At 49.5% G+C, this 20110-nt stretch overlaps 6 protein-coding genes across 6 annotated transcripts; 2 read left to right on the top strand and 4 right to left on the bottom strand.

The window, feature by feature from the left end:
- Positions 1-62: 62 nt before the first annotated feature.
- On the bottom strand, positions 63-3130 carry SCP_0115180 (predicted protein; the record flags this gene model as incomplete). Its single annotated transcript, XM_027753741.1, has 11 exons — positions 63-1216; positions 1261-1301; positions 1360-1430; positions 1487-1609; positions 1666-1950; positions 2032-2118; positions 2178-2447; positions 2497-2688; positions 2742-2858; positions 2917-3009; positions 3068-3130. The coding sequence occupies 11 exons, from the start codon at positions 3128-3130 to the stop codon at positions 63-65; spliced, it is 2496 nt and encodes an 831-aa protein (XP_027609542.1).
- Positions 3131-4091: 961 nt separating this feature from the next.
- On the bottom strand, positions 4092-6439 carry SCP_0115170 (hypothetical protein; the record flags this gene model as incomplete). Its single annotated transcript, XM_027753740.1, has 10 exons — positions 4092-4718; positions 4780-4802; positions 4946-5058; positions 5114-5237; positions 5295-5371; positions 5426-5555; positions 5615-5708; positions 5765-5834; positions 5891-6067; positions 6129-6439. The coding sequence occupies 10 exons, from the start codon at positions 6437-6439 to the stop codon at positions 4092-4094; spliced, it is 1746 nt and encodes a 581-aa protein (XP_027609541.1).
- A 2096-nt stretch (positions 6440-8535) lies between these two features.
- SCP_0115160 (hypothetical protein) lies at positions 8536-9000 on the bottom strand (the record flags this gene model as incomplete). The annotated part of the gene is made up of 2 exons (XM_027753739.1): positions 8536-8769; positions 8836-9000. 2 exons carry the CDS (start codon positions 8998-9000, stop codon positions 8536-8538), a joined length of 399 nt encoding a protein of 132 aa, XP_027609540.1.
- A 733-nt stretch (positions 9001-9733) lies between these two features.
- SCP_0115150 (hypothetical protein) lies at positions 9734-10033 on the top strand (the record flags this gene model as incomplete). The annotated part of the gene is made up of 1 exon (XM_027753738.1): positions 9734-10033. The coding sequence occupies one exon, from the start codon at positions 9734-9736 to the stop codon at positions 10031-10033; it is 300 nt and encodes a 99-aa protein (XP_027609539.1).
- Positions 10034-12220: 2187 nt separating this feature from the next.
- On the top strand, positions 12221-14413 carry SCP_0115140 (hypothetical protein; the record flags this gene model as incomplete). Its single annotated transcript, XM_027753737.1, has 9 exons — positions 12221-12231; positions 12286-12314; positions 12385-12420; positions 12588-12677; positions 12732-13045; positions 13101-13146; positions 13203-13626; positions 13678-14063; positions 14133-14413. The coding sequence occupies 9 exons, from the start codon at positions 12221-12223 to the stop codon at positions 14411-14413; spliced, it is 1617 nt and encodes a 538-aa protein (XP_027609538.1).
- Positions 14414-19036: 4623 nt separating this feature from the next.
- Positions 19037-19948, bottom strand: SCP_0115130 (reverse transcriptase-rnase h-integrase; the record flags this gene model as incomplete). Its single annotated transcript, XM_027753736.1, has 1 exon — positions 19037-19948. The coding sequence occupies one exon, from the start codon at positions 19946-19948 to the stop codon at positions 19037-19039; it is 912 nt and encodes a 303-aa protein (XP_027609537.1).
- Positions 19949-20110: the final 162 nt, after the last annotated feature.

Genomic DNA, 20110 nt, shown 5'->3' with positions numbered 1-20110 from the left:
TACGACAGGTCCGAGGCGAGAACAGAAACTGTTGTGAGAACCGTGACGACAACACGCTCGAGCTAGGAAAGATCCATCCGAGGCGTGGTCGACGGCGAGACCAACCGCAGAGTGCTAGCGGGGCTGAGCGACCTGAGTTCAGCAGGAACCATTGGCGTCGGCGTGGTCTCGCGCATTGCAATGTTCCGTGCATGACTATGGGCCCTCCCAAACGGCGTCTCCCCGTACCCCAGGCCAACGCACGGCCTACCGAGCGCCGCATAGGCCCTTGGGTCCGCGCCAGCCGAGGAGAGATCTGTCGCCGACAGCCCCAAGTTCCACGTACTGCCGTACATCTCCCGCATGACCGCGTCCATCTGGTCTTCGCTCTGGTTCGGCCCCTCCATTACCGCGACGCCAGCGTGGTTAGAACGCTGTCCATTTCGGCCCTCCTTCGGCTCGAACTTGGCAGGCATGCTGGGGAGGCGTCCACCAGAAAAGAGGGCATAGCACGTCCGCGGGGTGAGAGTGGCGATGGATAGACGTGAATGATAGGGATCAGAGCGGCGAGTGTATCCGATACCGTTGCCGATCTGCTCGACGCCCTGAGGGAGCGCCAGTGGAGGCTGCGGCGTATGCACGAAGTTCAGCGAGATGTCGGGGCGCGACTTCTTGCGTAACTTGTTCCGCCAGCGGGAAGTGTCGGGAGTCTCTTGCAGCGACAGAGGCGATCCGCAGTTCAACTGTGACTGAGATTTACGCAGGATGTTCGAAGGCTGAGGAGATGGCCTCGAAATGTCATCCTGACTGCCAAAAGGTGCAGATGCAAGAGTGTCAAGATCGAAATTGAGGCTCGAGTATTTGCGCAGGGTACCAAGTCCGCGCCTGATTGGTGGAGACGCCGCTCCAGACTGGCGACCACCAAGCTCAGCAGGGATAGAGAGACCGGTGTCAAGTTCCTCTTCGCTCTTCGTGCCAATTCCGATATTCACCGAAGGAGAGACAGCATCCGTTTCCAGCGAGTCGACTAGCACAGCAGCAGAAGCGTGAGCGTCAGAGGCCATTCGAGTATACTGCTCCTGAGCAGTATCAACGCTATCTAGCCCCCAAGTAAAGGAGACATCTCCAACGATCCCATTTGCTGCCGGAGAGAGAATCACCGAAGAAACTTGACCAGGACTTGTAGGAAAAGAGTTGATCTCGTAGAGATTATCTTCAAACTTCGGCACGAATGGAACTGAAGAAAATTGTTAGTACGGGACAACGCATAAGTCTGCGTACTTGGACCTAGGATTTTCTTCTCTCTCACTTGCTGCCAGTCACTGGGGAGCGCGGAGGCCGCTGTCAATAACTCATGAACACCAATAGCTGAATTCTTACACGTCACCGAAGTATGCATGCGCCCTCACACCGTCCTCGGTTATGCGCATGGCAGGATTGCGTTCTAAGCACTGTAGTAATGAAATAACATTATGGTGTCAGTTCGCACACAATTCACAGCACGCACCTTCGATATCAAGTCTTGAGCAGGTAGATCGGATACAGAAGCTAAGAACTCGCCATGCAATATATGACTTTCCAATATTGAGCGATGAACAGCAGACGAGCTTCCTCCGATCACGAACGGGTGCTGAGGACAAATCAGCATCGTTCAAGAGGTCCAAAGAAAGTGAAAGGAAATATCACCTGTCCCGTCAACATGAAATACACTAACATCCCAAAAGCCCACCAATCTACCGCGCGATCATGTGTCCATCCCATTATGACCTCCGGTGCATGGTAGAGGCCAGACCCGCGCACGCCAACAGCGCGTCCGGGTCTTCTGGAATCAGTCAAATAGGCGTCAGATGAGAACATGGCCGACCCGAAGTCTGAGAGCGCAACGTGGCCCGCTCTATCGAGGAGCACATTCTCTGGCGTAAGTTCCCGATGAACGATTCCAGAGGCATGGAGCGCGGAGATGCCCTCGGCCTGCCAGTGCCATTTGCGATTGGTTAGTGGAATCGCGAGATGAGGGTAGGCATCCCGTCATCAACAGGGACGATCACTCACAATCTCGGCGGTGTAGAATCGCGCGGACCCCTGCTCGAATTTGCCCCCGTGCACGAACGCGCGCAGGGACCCGCCGGGGCAGAAGTCCTGCAGAGAATCATTATCATTATCATCGCGCCCACAGCGGCCCACACAAAGACGCGTACCGTGACCATGTAGAACACGGCATTATCGTGAAAACTCCAGTGGAGCCTGGTGATAAAGGGTACTTGGCGTTCAGTAAGCAGCCTTAGTGCCGTCTGTTCGACCCGTGCGTGGTCTGCGGAAACTGAAGAATCTGATATCAACGACCTTCTGATAACCTTCACGGCGTAAAGTTTGGAAGCCCCGCTCTTTCTGCCAAGGTAGAGCTCGTCTTCGCGACCAACGTTGCTATACATGGGACGAATGAGGTCGAAGTCCGACGCGGTGATGCACTGTAATATGATTAGTGTAGGCCCTGCGTGGTAATTTCTCGACGCATACATGGACCTCAGAATCTTCCGGAATGGTATCCAGAGTTATCGTCTTTGGCTTCGGCGATAGCACCATGATCTCCTGTGAAATTCGGTTTCCTCCAGCGGTCTCGTCTCTGGGAACTAGAAAGAATGGAAAACGACGAACGTCGACGTCTTCATGGCCCCACTCCGGAATATATTCTTTGATATTCTTGTATTCCTGTAGCAGTGACCGTGAACCTGTAGACGGGCACAAAGAAGCCACGTGCGTACCTCTATATCGTAGCTCACATCGGGGCACATACGCTGTTCGATAGACTGCCAGGACTGTTCCCCTAATGGCGCAGAAACGATCAGTGGATCGGCCCCGCCTAATAGATGGCACTTTGACTGAGGACGGGACACAACATTCGTATCAGTATCACGCATTAGTGATAGCCTCGCGTACCTTTGGTGGCGGGGTAGCCAAGATGTCGGACACGTTTCCCGACGAGCTCGGACACGTGGACAGTGTCGTGGAGATGGGTAGCGCGGTTCCATGCTGCTGGATGGTGAAGTCCAACCGAGAACAAAGAAAATCCCATTTGGAGGTTACGCACATCGAGGTCAGAAACGCTGTGGTTCAACTTCATCTCCGCCGATGCTTCCGCTATCATATTCATTTTGAATTATTGCAACGGGGCTTTGAAATGGGCCTTGGCAGTGGAAATCGGTCACAGTATTTCCTGAAGCTCACAGACAAACCTTCAGGTTATATACAGCAGAGTGGAAGGTGTTCGTGAACGACAAGTCACAAGCTGCGTGTCAAAGTCGAACTTAGCAAGCCCGATAGGGACGAGTAGACTCGATTGTTCGGATTCGATTGGCGCCCTGTGGGCGCTTATGTCACGTCACCCCTGTTCTGCCCCGGAGTTGGCCCCATTGTAACAACACTCAGTGAAGTCTGGTCTAGATTGTAATGTCTCGGGAGGAGGACGGGCCTTTGCCTGGAGATGGGAGGGAATCCCGCATGCACGCTACTAATGACAATCTCAAGGTTGACAGTGGTGCCGTGCGGGCTGCACTAGTGCATGGACCATTGAGGCGTCGACAAGATGAACACGGGCTAGTGCACCGATGATCGGGGCGTCGAGCCTCGGGCGCCAATTCCTTTATAAGCTGGAAAGGTTTCTAATGTGGTCAACAAATGTCTCTAATGCTACGTAAGTGGGCATATGAAATGGACTACAAATTATACCCGGCAGGGCACGGCTGGACGTGACGTGACGCAAGATCGCATTAGGCGCCAATCGCATCCGAACAATCGACCGCCCTGGACCATTCACTGCAAACCCCCGAGGCTCATGATCAAGCTCCCTCAGCATACACTAACACCGACCTCGCGACAGATCGTGAAAGCAAGGGCCGGAATTCTGCAAACCCTTTTCAAGAACGATAACGTAGATAATTTATTGCTGCGGATAGCGTGACGAGTCCGTGGATACAGAATGTAATATACCCAGGCTGGATGTAATAACGAATGCACGTAGTAAGTAGCAGATAAACACGCCAAGTAAATGATAGGCACCCAACGCGAGTCCGAGGTTTTTACTCCATACCTACTGGGGTTCGGGCTAACAGCACTCACCGCCGCGTGGGATCATCATACGGCATCATGAGATCTTCGCTCTCCAGCTCGTACGGCTTGTCGTTGAAGTGCATGGGCGGGCGGATGATGTTGGGCACCGCTCGGTACTGCTGGTTCCGCGAGTTTTTCACGAGCTTGATGAGCACACCGATGAGGAGCACGAGCACGCCGCCGATGAGGCCCATGATGATGTATGAATTGCGTGTCAGCCCGCTCAGATTGACTGAAGAGGAGTCTCCCAACGACGATGCGAGGTCCGCGTTGAGCCTGACGGTAGAGCCGGGGGTGCTGCTCGGGGTAGCTGGAGAGGAATTTGCAGAGTTGGAGGAGGGAGAGTTGGAGGAGGGGGAGCTGGGAGAGTTGGAGAAGGGGGAGCTGGGAGAGGAACTGGGGGTTGCAGAGGACGGGAACACGCTCATGCTAGGGACAGAAGAAGGTACGGAAGAGATAGAGGTACGGACCGCGGACGGTGGTGCAAGGGAGTATGTCACGCTCATGGATGCAGCCTCAGTATACGATGACGTGCTGTTCGCATTCGCCTGCATCTGCTGCCACTCGAGCTGCCCGATACGCTGCAAGTTCAGAGCGTCAAAGTTTGCCCAGGCCGCGTCGGGGTCCGTCAGCTGCAGATCACGCGTCGAAAGCGGTCAGGAAGACAGAGGCGGGAGAGGCGGGAGGACTCACAGGGAGGACCTGCATGTAAAGCGCTGGACCCACACTAGCGGCAGTCCAATTGTCATAGTAGAAGAGAGAGTAAACGTTCCGCAGAAAAGTGTCACCGAGGAGGAAGTCGACCAAAATATCAGATGTCAGCTATCAGACAGCTACTCGAGAACGGTGAATTACGCACCCAGGGGAGTACCGTCAAACATGTACGTGAACGTACCAAAGCACTGCACCGAGCCATCATCGTTTACATTGACCATGGTGGCGTCGATTGGATCAATGGGAATCAGAATATCGCTATTGGAAGCCTACTGAGGGGGCAGGAATGACGGGAGGTGTAAAACAAACACACCCGAATAGCATGCTGATGTTCAACTTGGCAGAGCAAGGCACTTCGTATGTATTCACGGTACTACTGAAGTTCGCGCCGGGAATATTCCCGTATATCGCGTCGACGTAGTATTGCGGGGCAGGAACTGTGCAATTTGCCTGTAAACATCCTTTAACTAAGCGTTACGCGATGTGAAACCTACTGGTTGCCGTTCCGGAATCAAGGACAACGAGAGTCTGATTTTCGTTGGGAATGGCATTCGCGCTCGTACCGTTCACTCTAATCGTCAGATTCCAATAAGTACGAGGAAGGCGTCAGACAAATAGAACGAACCCTATCGAGTGGCCAGTAAGGAATTCGCCGTTGACGTAGATGCCATCCATGAATGTCAGGAAAGCAGTGTCAGAATGAACCAGCAATTTGGGTGTATCGATAATGGATGCATAATCCACTACGAGCTCCGCTGTTTGTGAAGAGAACATGTCAATACACGTACATACATCGCAAGATATGAACACTGACAGATACTGAAGACACCACCCTCGGTGATACCAATGTTTGAGCGCGTCAGGAGAAGTGTGATGAAAGCCTGTTCGTCGGGGTAGTAATTGAATACCTGACGGGCAGTGACATGGAATTAGTTCGAGGATGTAATCTCCTTCAGAGACTCACGTTATTCAAAAAGGGTGCGCCATTATATGAGGAGTTGTACAGCCGCCCATAGATCTGCGAAGCGTGTGGGCTGTGGAGAAACCACATTAAACGCGCAAGACGAGATATCCAATATACTGCACGTACGGACCAATCCCCAACAGACCGACATCGGCGCCTGCACTAGTGGCATCTGAGTCCATAGCGTTGACTTCGCAGAGTTGATCAGACGAAGCTACACCAAGCAGTGACCAAGGGGCCACCAAGAACTGGCCGACGGAGACATTCGCCATGACAATAGGGCCAGAGGACTCAGTCGTATCACTACGATTTAGGCGAGTCAGAACCGCATTTCCGAGCAAGGACGGCAACGAAAAGGACATACACATATATGTCAGTACTATTGTATCCGGTGTCAATGAATCCATCAATTGTCACGTTAGAGGTGTCGATCCACAGGCCTGAACTACCAGTGTCGAGGTGGACTTGGAAGGGCTGGCCTTGAACATACACTGTTATGGTGTACCTTCCATAAGCCTGCCAAGCGCTAGAAAACCCCACGTTGTTCGCGTTTGCTGGGTTGGTGACGACGACGGTGTCCGAATGACCCGCGGCGCGACGTTGAACGGAAATTTTCAGTGCATGACCCGTCGCAAGGAGAGAAGAAAGAGAAAGAAAGGCTAGACCTGCGAGCATGGTAGCGCGCGAAAAAACTTGAAGAGACGGAATGCGAAGTCATGGTGGTGGCGAGGATGTCAGTTATATGCGCGTGAGTGCGGTATCTGCTGATGGAGGACTGCTTCCATGAGGTCGGGACTGACGGTGGGCGACGCGCGCGTCAGCGTGGGGTAATCTCCTTCATACAGAAGGACCATTCATAAAATTTGCTTCCGTACCGAACTGTGAGTTCCAGGTTGTCAAGGAGAGGGCAATGGATCCTGAACATTTCTCACCGTGCCTCGTCCCGTTCGCCCGTTTGTGTCAATTGTGTCACAGTCCCGGTCATTGATTGTGCGCACTACAATAATCCTATGACCGGGTGTGGGTACTACCCAAGAGCACTGAGTATTACCACATCGGAAGCTGGTGTTACATGCAGGTGTCCAGTGACCATTTTCCGATTGCGCAGTGCATCTTCCCTCCTGGAGAGTTCGGCGGACAGATCCTAACAAAGTGGGGTGTGCACCCCGCAGATACGGTAGGATGCCCAGTACTACTTTGTTGTCTATCCCCTTGAGGAAGAATCAGTTCGGCATTGACACAGCACCTCCTATCCACAGGAGGGTCGAAGCGCGGACTTCACCGCTGGCTCGTGCTTCCATAAAGATGTGGCAGTCCGAAGTCAAGTACAGCGCGCGATTGCTAACGAGGCAGTCCAATCCAAGATGAAGATGTCGTGATGCATCCGGCGCTGAGTTCGGCCACACCCGAAACTTGAACCCAAGGTCACCGCCACATTATAGTTGTGAGCTGTGGCGGACCCGCCAACGCAAAACTGTCACCGTGGCTACGGTTCGCCCATGGACATTAAGACCGAGACGCGCTCAACCTGTGGCGCAGTTTTTTGCTGGCAGCACTTCGACAAGGCCAAGAACATACGAGTTGCAAGCAATGCATACTCGCTATAGGAAAGCGAAAAAATAATATAGATTCCTTCGTCTGATTCTACTCAGCTTTGTATCATATATACACGTCTCCAAAATTATACTCCGACAACCATCCTTCCCTAGTCGCTAATGTATGTATCACCAACAGATAGCCAGGGAAAACAGACAACCTGCAACGACACTCGTAAGCACACAGGCAGAGATTGGAGCTTTCTGTCACGTACTGACTATTGAGTAGTAAATCAATGGCGACATGGCACTGATACGTCGGCAGGAGCCCACTTTCAATGAGTATGGTGACTCAGAAACCACTTTGGTTATTCTGGCTCGCCAAGCCGGAGGCGAAGTACTTCCACCATGCTAGCTGAGGGCGCCTCCGCGAAATCGTGATCGGTAAACAACGTAATTATGTGCGGGCTAAAGCGGGAAGAGTGATGACCCGGTCGCGTTGCGAGAGTTTACAACGAGGGAGAGTTATCAGAACGAATACATATACTTACCTTAGGCCTAACCTTGCCAGTGAAATAAGGCCTGTAGGGAACGATCAGGCTGCTTCTATCCGTGCCGACAGTGTCAAGGTATGGCAATATTAAATAGTAGGTATTTTTGGCTTCGACAGCTTTCCGGGCCGACTTCAGAGACGTCCCTTTTTTCTTCGTCTTTGCGGTCTCAGTGGACATGTTGGCACCTCCAGATGGTGGCCAGAGTGAAAGGGTGGCAGGAAACCCGGTCTGATCTATGCGCAAATACTCGCGGATGCAAATTACCGATTGCGGCGGAGGCAAATTCGGAAGCTACCAATCATGCCAGGCGTCGTTCGTGTACCTTGGGTGCGACCTGGCTCTGCAATATATAGTCGGCTCACCTTCCGTGCGGTGCTATAGGAGTCAACAAATGCGACGAAGATGAAGGGTAATTAATCTCCCCCTCCAGAAAAAAGAGGGTGATCAAATAATGTAAACAATCAAGCAGCAAGTTGAAAACGAAGGTATAAAGTTGAACGGCAGTAAAATGACATACAAGGACGAATACGTAGGCAGGACAAATGACAGGTCGGTCGGATGCGTCAAAAATCTGAAGGGAGAAATGCTATCGCTGGATGTGAGAGGGGAATACAACAGTACCAACAGCGCAAGATACAACGAAAATGCAAATCGCCGCATGTCCTAGTAGTCGTGGCGTGGCTCACCATAGGCTTTGAAAACTCAGATCGATGAGTGCCGGTAGCCTGGGATCGTCGACCAGCAACATCGTCCACGCTTCTTGAATGAAGGTCATGATGATCTCGTCCCCGATTAACGTCACCCAGTCAAAACATATACCGCAGTCCTGCGTGTCGTGTTTGTTGCACTTGTATGCCACAGACGGGGCACCGACGGCCACGGCGCCCAGCTCGTAAACGTTCTGGGATTGGCGATACTAGACAAATGGCGAATTTTACATGAATTTAACCGTCGGTCTGCGTGGGAAAATCAAGGTACTCACCGGCATCCAGAAATCTGTGAGCTGGATGAGATCGTGGAGCTCGTCTTCGACACCGGAGGCTGCGTTGTTGGCAACGCGATGATCACAGTTGCAGATGGTGCATTGCTCTTGGCCGTGTCTTTGACAAACCGTGAAATGGTTCACAGTTATGTTGGGATAGTCCATTATTGCAGTTTGGGAGAGAGATCGTAAGCTCAGGTAATTATGGTGGTCACTGGTGCGTGGAAGAGAAGGAGACGGTAAGACGACCGGGCGGAAGAGGGAGAGATTTATACTGTGTCGAAGTTGGCCATCCTCAAATGCATTGTATTTCGCAGATTGCCGTGTGGTTGTGGATATTGAATTACCGCGTATGTGGGCCTGTGTGTGTGTCATTACGGCCCACTCGAGTCAGATGTTGGCGGCCAAGAATTCAATCAAGTTCGGAAGCATAGACGGCAGCGTTTTTGGTCAAATGACATGCGCACAATGGTGGTTGTGGCAGACTGGAACCACGAACGTCCTACGCGCGCTATCGTCGGCGGAATTTCACGGCCCGCACGATGCCGTCTGGGGCAAGCCTACATGATCTTATTTTCTGCTTCATGCTCATGGAAGGTGGTTTTCTCGTGTGCGCGGCCGATATTTCCAAGACCTAAGTTTGAACGCGCTCCGCTGAGGTGCGTGAAATTTTCCCTTGTGCCGCTCCGAGTCGACGTACGTTGCATTCTCCCACAGGAGAATTACCATGCGATGCAAGAGGGCACGGCCAAAGTTATGTAAAGGTTGACCACGAAGCACGCAGCGTCTACGTCCCGTATAAATAGCAGACGGCGTCTTCCCCGCATAACCCCATCGCATCGTCTTGCGCCTTTATCTCGTCCAGCATCTCCCTCATAACACGCGCACACACACACAAATGGGCAGACATGTCATCGAACAAGGTGCAATCGAAATCGCCTACGGCACGGACCATGCCACGGGCTACTTCCTCAGCGTCGTCGACGCCCGTCTCGCCTGGTCGGAGGACGCTACCGACGCGGTGAACGCCGTCGCGGAGGGCCTTTGCGCCCACGGTGGAGGAAGCTACTTCGATCTCCACACAGGCCCAGGAGGGTTCGGGCGGAAGGTGGATGTTGCGACGCTGATGACCTTCTGGCAACGCTACGGCGTGCCTGCTCAGCATGTGCAGCTTGCGAAGCTGGGGAACTTCTTTTGACGGTGAGTGGTCTTCGGATTTTTGTTACCCTGCCACATTGAATATATCGGCCTTTATTTCGGTATTATACAGGATCTGAGCAGACGTTAGACCTTGATAACCCTGATACGAGCAGATGATGTTCCTTCCTGTATTTGTGGCTGCACTGATCCCGGCATCGGGTCCCGTTCTACACCGGCTGTCGTGTATGAGGTATAGCGTCATTGAGAATGGCAAAGCATGACCGGACGTGTAGATGTGGTGCCGTGTATGTTGTTGAAAATTTGCCAGCCACTGCAGCCGTACGTCTCTTCGATATCAGCATCATATTTCTGCCCATTTTCCGTTGTATCTCTGCCTTGCTGCTCTGCCCGGTCGCCGTCCTTCCGCGGCGGGATTGTTCATCTCCGTGGCCGTTCGCCTTGTGGACGATCATCAATGTGTCATGGCCAAATTCGCCCTGCGCATATTTGGAGCCTTCCCACGTGTCCGAGTCCCCAAGCCCAAAAATGTTTTCGGCCACCGATTCTGCCATGGCCTCGGTTGACCGAGCACCAGACGCTGCAAGTTCTAACCGTCTGCAAGGTTGCAACCGTATTTGGCCGTGAGCCTCCACGAAGATGTCTTGGATGGATCCCAAAAGCTCCATATTCCAGGTTTTCAGTTGATTAGGGCCATGTTATGCGGGCCCCCATTCCAGGACCGATCGTTTGGTGCCCCTCGTCTACACCGATCGTAGTCTTCTTCATATTCCGTCATTGTCCCGTCCATGGTCTTCATTTAGGTGTCGACGTGCGTGGTCCGAATCTTCAGCATCGCCCACTACCTAGGCCGTCTCCTGCTTCATTGAGTGTGTCCCAAGGGTGTGGCAGGTACTTCCACATCTTGGTTATGGTTCTTGTCGTAACGTTCGTCGTACCAATATTTCGCAGTTCGGAGGAGACCATTTCCTTCGATGTTCGGGTGGCTGCACGTCCGAACTTCGTCGTCGTCGTTTCCTTGCAGCTAATAACAGTAAGCCATGCCCAGGTCTCGCACTTGCATATGCCTGCACGCCGTGCCGGTCCATTGTCGCCAAGCCGCCCTGCTCCAGGTTGCCAGCTGGGTCCCGACACAAGAGTCCGCGGCATTCCACGAGAATTACGATGCCATTGGAATCGATGATCCTGTGCCGAAACCAATGATAGTCCTCCCGGCGCCCTCTTCAGGACGGTCATCGTAATCCCGGCTGCTCTGTAGCGGCATTCATTGCCCAGTCGAAGCAGACACCGCAATCCGCCAGCCAGAGTTAGTGGCCTGGGTACCGTCCGCCTTTTGCAATACCCGGCGGTGTTTTCGATGCACGGTGCCACACAGGCCCCATGCTATTAGCGAGAAATCAGCAGTACAGCCCGCGTGAGGGCTCTTACTCCAACGATGGAGCATATTAGGTGTCAAGACCGTTACCCGCGTACGCCAGAGTGTCCATCAAGTGGTTTGCCTCCCCGAGAGTGACATCGTCCAAGTTCATTTTTGTGCATGGAGTTTTGAAACTCCGTTAAGGAGACAGCGGAGGGCCTACTTTCGGGGTCATGGCATCAGAGCAGAGTTACAGGGGTCCTGAGTTCCCGAAAGGGCAGTGCTTACGCGAGAGTAGGCCACACGGCACTTCTGCGACTACCAAATCATAGACTGAAGTCTGTTTTCTGCAGGCAAATACTTTTTCCGCTGTCATCTACCGTCTGCCATTGTCATACTTTGTGACAAATCTGAATGGTTTGCTGTGCTACCGGTGGAGAGATATTCATAGTTCATTATATTTCAGGGTGTGTCAAGGAGCTATGCCACCAAAGAGACCTGCATCCCCCTCCGCTGATGAAGGAATTCAAATGAAGGTTGCACATTCCGAGTTCCTGCACACTGTTCCAGATCCTGCACTTCCGGGACAACACCGTTTTTACAACCAGATCAGCCAATATTACTCCATTCCACACCAAGTGACTTGGTGTGGAATGGAGTAATATTGGCTAATCCGGTTGTAAAAACGACCATGGCGGATGGTGTCCTGGCGGACGTTTTTCTGGCAGCGCCTTTGTTGAAGGTGATCATCAATATGCCTGGTTTCCAGGATGTCTTCAATCTTAGACTGTCTGAAAGCCATGCCTGCTCCAGTCCTGCATTGAGAGAAGAACTGGCCCAGGCAGTAACTGCTGGCAATTTCTCAAAAATATGCTGTTTCGGTAGGCCATCAAATAATGTCTTCATGTTTCAGTCTGAATATTTGTTGTGTGCAGAAATTCTGTGAAGACCAACGATGAAAACTGTCAGTCAGTTAAATACTGGGCCTTTTTCTAAGCAAACATCGCTTATCTTATACTGTGCTGTCTCATCAGTTGCTGGAGTGTGGGCAGCACAAGATTCCATGAATGGTTAGTAAGCGACCTCTCTCACGCTGGCCTATGCTTATTATTCAAAAGCAACTATCAAATCGTGGAGTACTCCTTTTCTTAGAGGATCAGTAAAATCACTTTACACTCATATGAAGCATAATGACTGGAAGGAGATGTCATATGCTCACCTCATCCCTGTCATTCAGTCATCTGGCATGGGCAAATTATGGTAATAGATGAACTTGCGAAGCAGAACATTGTTGTGCCACTGAACTTGCACGAGGACTCAGGTAAAGGTTAGCATAATGCCCGCTGTAATCCTGAATTTCTATAATTCAGGTGTATCTCAGGTTTCCCTCCTCCTGACAAGAATATTCACACTTGGTTCATTGGGGGCCATAGCCACCTACCCTCCCAATGTGATGTTTGCTTTATGGCCTTTTTACGCTCATTGTTTGAAGCACTAAATGAGTTGGTAAGAAATCTGATGGGGACTATGCTCACCAAAATTGAAAGTCAAGCACCGAACACAGTTCTGGAGTTCAAGAGTGCCGAGAATTTTGTGAACCAATTTTGTGTGTATATGACTGCTGGACAGACATTCCATGAACAGGGAAAGCCATGTATCCACTTCTATGACTATGTCGTAGGTGGAGCAAACAAAGTATGCTATTGACTTTGCTGGGATTTTTCTTTCTGTATTAAGAGCTTCCTCTTAGCATTTCGATCTCTTAGCAGCGAAGAGCCAGACTGAAGAGTCAGTTGGTTAGTACTACTACTTCACACTAGTGCAATGAAATTGGTGATGAGACAGCATTCAGGTACGACAGCTGTTATTGAGAAGGCAAAGGAACTTCTGGATCTGGTCTCTCCATCATTGGACAATACCCTTCGTGCACAACTCATTCTCTCCTTTGATGAGGCCCACACACTCATGAGGACAGTGCACACTGAGAAGTTGGAGTGGTCGGTCTACACCTCACTCCGCCGAGCTCTAAGGAGCATCCGAAGCCTTCCCATCTGGTCTTTATTCTTGTCGATGACTGGGTCCATACCACAATTCACACCAGCATACCATGCAGATCCATCAAATTGTATCACTACGGGCATGCTTATCGTCATCCCACCATTTTGTGAACTCCAATTTGACATATTTGCTTTAGAGGACAAATTCAGGGGAGATGGCTCTTGGACTCTGGAAAAAGTCACTTCAATGGAGTACAGGGTCACTCTCGGTTGCCCTCTGTGAGTTTCAGAAGGTTGTACATCATTCTCGTTATTTATTTGTCTGCATAGATGGGCTTCGCATTACAGGGAAGGCAGCAATGCTGACCGATGCAACATCATAGAGTTCGCTGCTGAGAAGCTTCTGTGCAGGGAACTTGTGTCTGGAATCATTCTGAAAGACCATCATGACAAATGGCTTGCTGTTCTTTCGCAGCGGTTGGCATTGGAGATTGATCCCTTGGGTACTATTGGTACTATGAAGAAGTCCCTCGAAACCTCTCAGGTGATGCAGGTGGAGAAACATATGCATCTCTGTCTGGCTGTTGATGCAGGCTTAGAAACTATGATCACCACTGCTGCTTCTGAACCTCTACACACAGATGCTGCAGCGCTATTGATACAGTGCACCACCATTTCCTCTGCTAGTGTGTTAATGCACATCCTCGAAATGCCAGGTATGTCCAAGGGGGACTGAGGGGAATTGATTGTTGCAAATATCGTCATGGACACCATTGATCATCCAGCATTTGGTGGGTCAACCAGAGGGCATAAGCATCTCGCTATTGGCATGACAGAGTACATGGAAGTGCTGTTCACAGCCGGGGTGTACAATTCGATGGTCAGACACGCACTGCCCTCACAGGTGCAGTGTTCCACCCAGAACAAGATGTTCGAGGAGACATTCAAGAATGCGCATATTTATGTCACCCACTTCATCAAAGTACGTGACTTCAAGGTGCTAGATCAGAAGTATCTATTGCGCTACATCGTACGAGGAGCTGCTATAATCTGTAGAGACAACTAAGCCCCTGTGGACCTTGTTATACCCTTTCTCTTCCGAGATTTGAGGCTGAAGCGATTGAATGTCTCTGCCATCTTCATTCATTCAAAGAATATTCATCAGCAAAACTCCCCTCTACTTTTTGTCTTACTGCCTTAATTGTCTTTTTTGCAATTTTTCTTACATTTCTGAAGGACATGTTTTCTGGAATTCTGGAGGTGTTGGGTCTGGAATACACATAAGCAAAGGTATTCTAAAACATACACTACATAGATTTTTATTATGTCTTATTTTGGAAAAGTGCAAGACAGGCCAGTCTTAAAATAATGAGGTTCACCTCTTAATTCAAGACAAGTAAGACAAAAAAGGCCCAAAAAAGGCAGGTAAGACATGTAATGAGGTCAAATGGAGTTTTGCTGAAGTTGCAGGCTTCTCCAGCACTTCCGTCCCCCACATATTTAGGCAGGGACATAGTAGTGTAATAAACTATGCAAAGGTCCAAGTATAGTTATAGTAAATGTTATAGTCCAGATATGAATTTGTTGGACCTGTGAAACCTGTACACATAGTATAGGTATATGAGGTCTGACTATATAAACCTGCGGAGTTTTTATAAATATATGAGTGAGACTCAAATTAAACTAAATTAATTAAAGCACAAATGCTAACACATATATTCTGTAAGAGAGCTACTTAAACTTAAACTTTGCATGTTAAACTTTGCTCTTAAGTACTACTTTACTTGAAGACATGTCCAGGATGTGTAGTAAACTACACATAGGTACATACATAGTTATAGTACAGGTCATAGTACAGGTTCATCTTTTATAAACCTGTGACCCTCATAGACCTGTACTATATGCAGGTCTATGTACCTGTATGTATAGTCAGGGTCAGGCCTTTGTACTATAAAGGTAGACCTGTGTCCCTGCCTACACATATTTAACGTTATTAACCCATTTGATCTTCAGACGTTCAATAAGACAGAACGTCCGCTGCCCATCATCCGAATGGTGTATTCCCTCGGTGTGGACACAGTCGGGGTCCATGTGCGAAATCCACCTACACTCAAACTCCCATTGTTACACGGCAGCAAAACACGAGCGTCAAGTCGAGTTGTCACGAGACAAGGTCTTAGTCTAAGACACAAGTCCGTTCAAGTGACACTTCTGGCGACGTCCTCGCACTGAAGGTCGATCAGAGTTCGTTCTTATGACTCGTGGTAGCTGTCTGCTACTAACGGTCGATCTCAGTCAAAGGCAAGTGAAAAGCTGGTTTAATGGTAACCAGGTCGAGATGGGGATCCAGCTCGATGAGGTCGTCTATTTATACAAAAGGTATCCGCAGTACTACGCAGTAATACGGGATTGTTCATTGGCTAGATAAAGTGAAACGATGTCTGGGCAAGATAACGGCGAGGAAGTAATATATATGGGAAAGCTGAGTAAGATCGTGAGAGATAATCAGTACTAATGGGGATAACGAGTCGTGTATCAGAATGAGGTAAAGATGAGGCATACATGCACGTCTTGCATGTGTGATAAGAAGAAGGTCCGGAGTTGGATCTGGTGTAACCCCAGACTAGAGATTCTGGACATCTGGGTAGAGAATCGGAGGTTGCGCTCCGATGAATCACGTGTTGGATCACGTGGTCTGGTAAAGTAAAGGGAATGAAGAAAGGAAAAAGAAAAGATGTGCCATAACTGAGGAGCATTGTAACATCAGCTCCCGTCTAATGTTTCTTGTCCCACAAGAAATATTGTAGTCTTCATCGTCGTCGGGGGCAGTCTCGAACATAATGATCACCTCCACATCTGTAGCATGTCCATCGGCTGGTTCGTGGTCCTCGTTCCTGTGTATGACCATCGCAGTAAGAATGACTGCGACGTGAAGAAGTCGATACAAGTGAGAAGGAGGGTTGCGATAGCGGGGATCGACCCGTAGGTACGTGTAAATGAGGAGGGCGAGGTCGAACAGGAATTGGTTCCGGTGATGATCGAGGAGTGGATGCGGGTATTGTGTTATTGGTGTATCCGAGAATGTGTCCGATGTCTTCATCTCCATGCTCCCTCCAGATCTCCTGTGCTGTACGAGTGACCATACTGCGCATCAATGACCAGACTTGGTCAACTCTGGTTCGGGCTCTACTTGTCCTTTCCTCTGCTGCGATGAGCTCTTGTCTGGCCGTCTGCATCCACTCGACCATTTCCAATGCTCGTTGCATAGAAACCACCGCTTGTCAATCCTGCGGGCAATTTCATAGGGCAACGAGAATGTCTGTGAAGTCGACAGGAACATGGATGGCCAAGACCAGACGTGTGGCAAATTCTTGTTCATCTGATGTGTGACTGAGTTCGATAAAAGGTGAGGGCAATGAAGTGCGGATAAAGGGTGTCTGTGTTCGAGAAGGTACTCCATTGACAAGCGTAGGTGATGCGGGGGTGCCCATAATCGTGGAAGTGACTTCAGCAAGTATATTGTGAACAAGGTCGTCTATAGCAGAAGTGGGCATTGATGATACATCATCTTCTCCTCCTTTTATACCTTTCAGTTATTAAGGGGATCTTGGTTATCAGTGATGTGAAATAGAATGTCGTGGATGCGGGTGATAATCAAATAGATGAAAATCCATTGGGCGATAAAGAGTATTCTCACGGAGATAAGAACTGCCCAGTCAGTTCCAAGCATCATTCTGATCACCCCAGCTGTTAGCATGTGGGTTGTCTCGTGTGAAGAGTGTATGTTTAACGAGTCATCTGATAAGGATTCTGTGAACGATCCAAAGGAAAGCGAGGGTTGTGCAGTGGAGGACGATAAGGAAGATAACGAGAAAGGCCGTCGTGGTAGTCATTCCAGTTTCCTCATCCTCTACTTGATTCCCCTGGTCCTTTTATATGCGTCGAGGGTTTGCTTTGCATTCTGTAAATTGTGGGCAGGTTCCCACGAGTTTTCTGCTGATAGATATCCCTTCCACTTGACTAAGTACCTCAGGTGACCTCGGTGTGTCTTGTGGTTCAGGATGGCTTCGACTTCGTACTCTTCTTCATTATCCACAACATCAGGTGGTGGGTTCACGTAATTCAGACCATGTATGTCGTTTTCGCGATAAGGAGATAGAAGGGCAGCGTGGAATACAGAATGAACTCGCCAGGTCTTCGGGAGTCTGAGACGATAGTTGGCTGGTCCAATAACTTCAACGATTTCGAATGGCCCCTCACACTTTGGAGCTATTTTGCACGAGGCGTAGTTAACCTTCAGGTTCCTCGAGTCTAGCCAGACCTTCTGTCCTAGTATAAACTTCGGCGATCCTTGTCTGACTCGGTCCGCCATCTGTTGTCGGGCTAACTCGTGCATGGCTAGTGCTTCTAGTCTTATCTTCTGCAACATGTCTAGCCTGGATTCAACCGATGGAATGTTCGTGGTTGGGAATACGGAAGGAAGTCCACGTGGTTCATATCCCATCATGATGCGGAATGGGCTCATCTTCCATGCTGAGTATTCCCTCGTGTTATGACAAAATTTGAGGTCTGGCAGGTGATCAGCCCATGTTTCAGGGTTGTTTCTGCAATAGAGTCAAAGATAGATTTCCAGCTCCTGGTTGACTTGTTCTGTTTCTCCGTCCATCTGAGGGTGATAAGCTGTGCTCATCGATGATCTAATCTGGAGTAGTCGATTTAACTCTTGGAAGACCTTGGATGCGTATTGAGGTCCTCTATCCAAGATAATTCGGTCAGGTAACCTGAATCACGAGTAAACTTTATCGTGAAAAATCTTGGCCGTCCCTTCAGCTATGATCGTTTTGAGGCAGGGCATAAGAATCACCCCCTTCGTAAGGTCATGGTCTACTACGACCATAATCGAATCAAAGTCGTTGGAAACGGGGAGGTCGGTGATAAAATCTGTGGTGCAACAGGAAAATGGTAATGCGTGTGGGTCTGTGGGGATTGGTTCCAAAGGAATACGAGTTGGGTGAGTATTCGGTTTCATCTGTTGACAGGAGGCACAGCCTTCGATGTAATTGTTGACAAATGCATACATGCCGTGCCACCAAAATTCACGATGTAGGAGTTCAAGAGTATTGAACTTTCCAGGGTGGCCCATGGCAGGGGAGTCGTGATGTAGTCGAACGAGGTCACAATGAAGAGGTTTGGATGGTGGAACATAAATCTTTCCCTTGTAAAGGATGACACCATCGCGAACTTCCCAGTCGAAAAGCGAGGACTTCATTGGGAATGGCCCTTTGTGCACGATCACTTCAAGGGCTTCATGAACAATGAGGTCCTTTGCTGCATGATTCCTGATTTCATCAAATAGCATCGGGGAAATGAATCGCACAAACAGTGCATCGGGTAAAAGGATACAATCTTCATTGTCACTTTCACTGTCATCGAGTTCGTTACGATGAGATAGCACATCTGATTGGATCATCTGAGTTCCAGGGACATGGATGAGGTGAAGATCAAATTGTGATAATTTGAGACTCCATCGTGCTTGTCGGCGGTTTAACTTCTGGGCTGTATGGAAGTACGTGAGGTTCTTGTGATCACTGCAAACTTCGACAGGGTGAGGAGAGCCTTCAAGATAATGGCACCATTCGATAAGGGCTTGAATAATTCCGAGAAGTTCGTGGTCGTAGATTTTGTAGTTTCATTCAGCTGGATTGAGCGTCTGTGAAATGTAGGCACAAGGGTGGAGTTCTCCATTGATATCGGCTTGTCGTAAAACTGCACCCGTAGCAAACTTGGAAGCATCGGACTCGACAATAAAGGGTTTTGCTTTGTCGGGCAGCAACAACACTGAGGAAGTACTGAATTGTTGTTTCAATGTATCAAAAGCTGTCTGACATTCTGTTGTCCATTCAAAAGGTGGAGATCCAGCAGCAGTACGTGTAAGGTTCATCAATGGTTTGGCAATATCCAAGAAGTTGGCAATGAATTTCCGGTAGAAGTTTCCAAACCCGAGGAACAAGCGAACACCTTTTACCGTGCTTGGTTCAGGCCATTCTGCAATTCCTTTAAGTTTGATAGGGTCCATGCCAATGTAGTTTTCTCGAATGATCATGCCTAGGAATTCGACTTCCTTAACATCAAAGAAACACTTTTCTGGTTTAAGGAATAGGTCGTTGTCTTTGAGTCGTTGGAGTACGCGTCGGGTTCGAATGCGATGTTCTTCCAAATTGTTTGAGAAGATGAGGATATCATCCATGTAAATGACTATCCATCCTTCATCGATCATGTCCTCGAAGAGTGCGTTCATCATCATTTGGAAAGTCGCCGGAGAGTTGCAGAGTCCAAAGAACATGACCATAGGTTCAAAAAGTCCGCGGTTTGTCTTAAACGTGCCCTTCCACTGGTCACCATCTTTGACTCTGATGTTGTTATATCCGGAGCGTAAATCCATTTTCGTGAAGATCGATGCACCCTTGAGTTGATCCATCAGTTCAGAAATGAGCGGGAGGGGGTAGGCATTCTTCACCATCTCTTCATTCAGACATCGGTAATCCTGACAGGGACGTAGCGCTCCGTCCTTCTTTCCAATGAAGAAGAATGATGAGGCCATGGGTGATTTCGATGATCGAATGTATCCCTTTCGCAGATTTTCTTCCAAGAAATCATCCATCGCTCCTTGTTCCTTGAGTGATAACGGATAGACTTTACAGTCGCGTGGAATAAAATCAGGTTTCAAGTCAATGGTGTGGTCCCAAGGCCTGGTTTCTGGGAA

This window comes from Sparassis crispa (assembly GCF_003851025.1).
Source record: "Sparassis crispa DNA, contig_000000F, whole genome shotgun sequence".
Classification (NCBI taxonomy): Eukaryota; Fungi; Basidiomycota; class Agaricomycetes; order Polyporales; family Sparassidaceae; genus Sparassis; species Sparassis crispa.
Note: the sequence above shows the minus strand (reverse complement) of the source record. Positions and strands in the feature narration are given on the sequence as shown.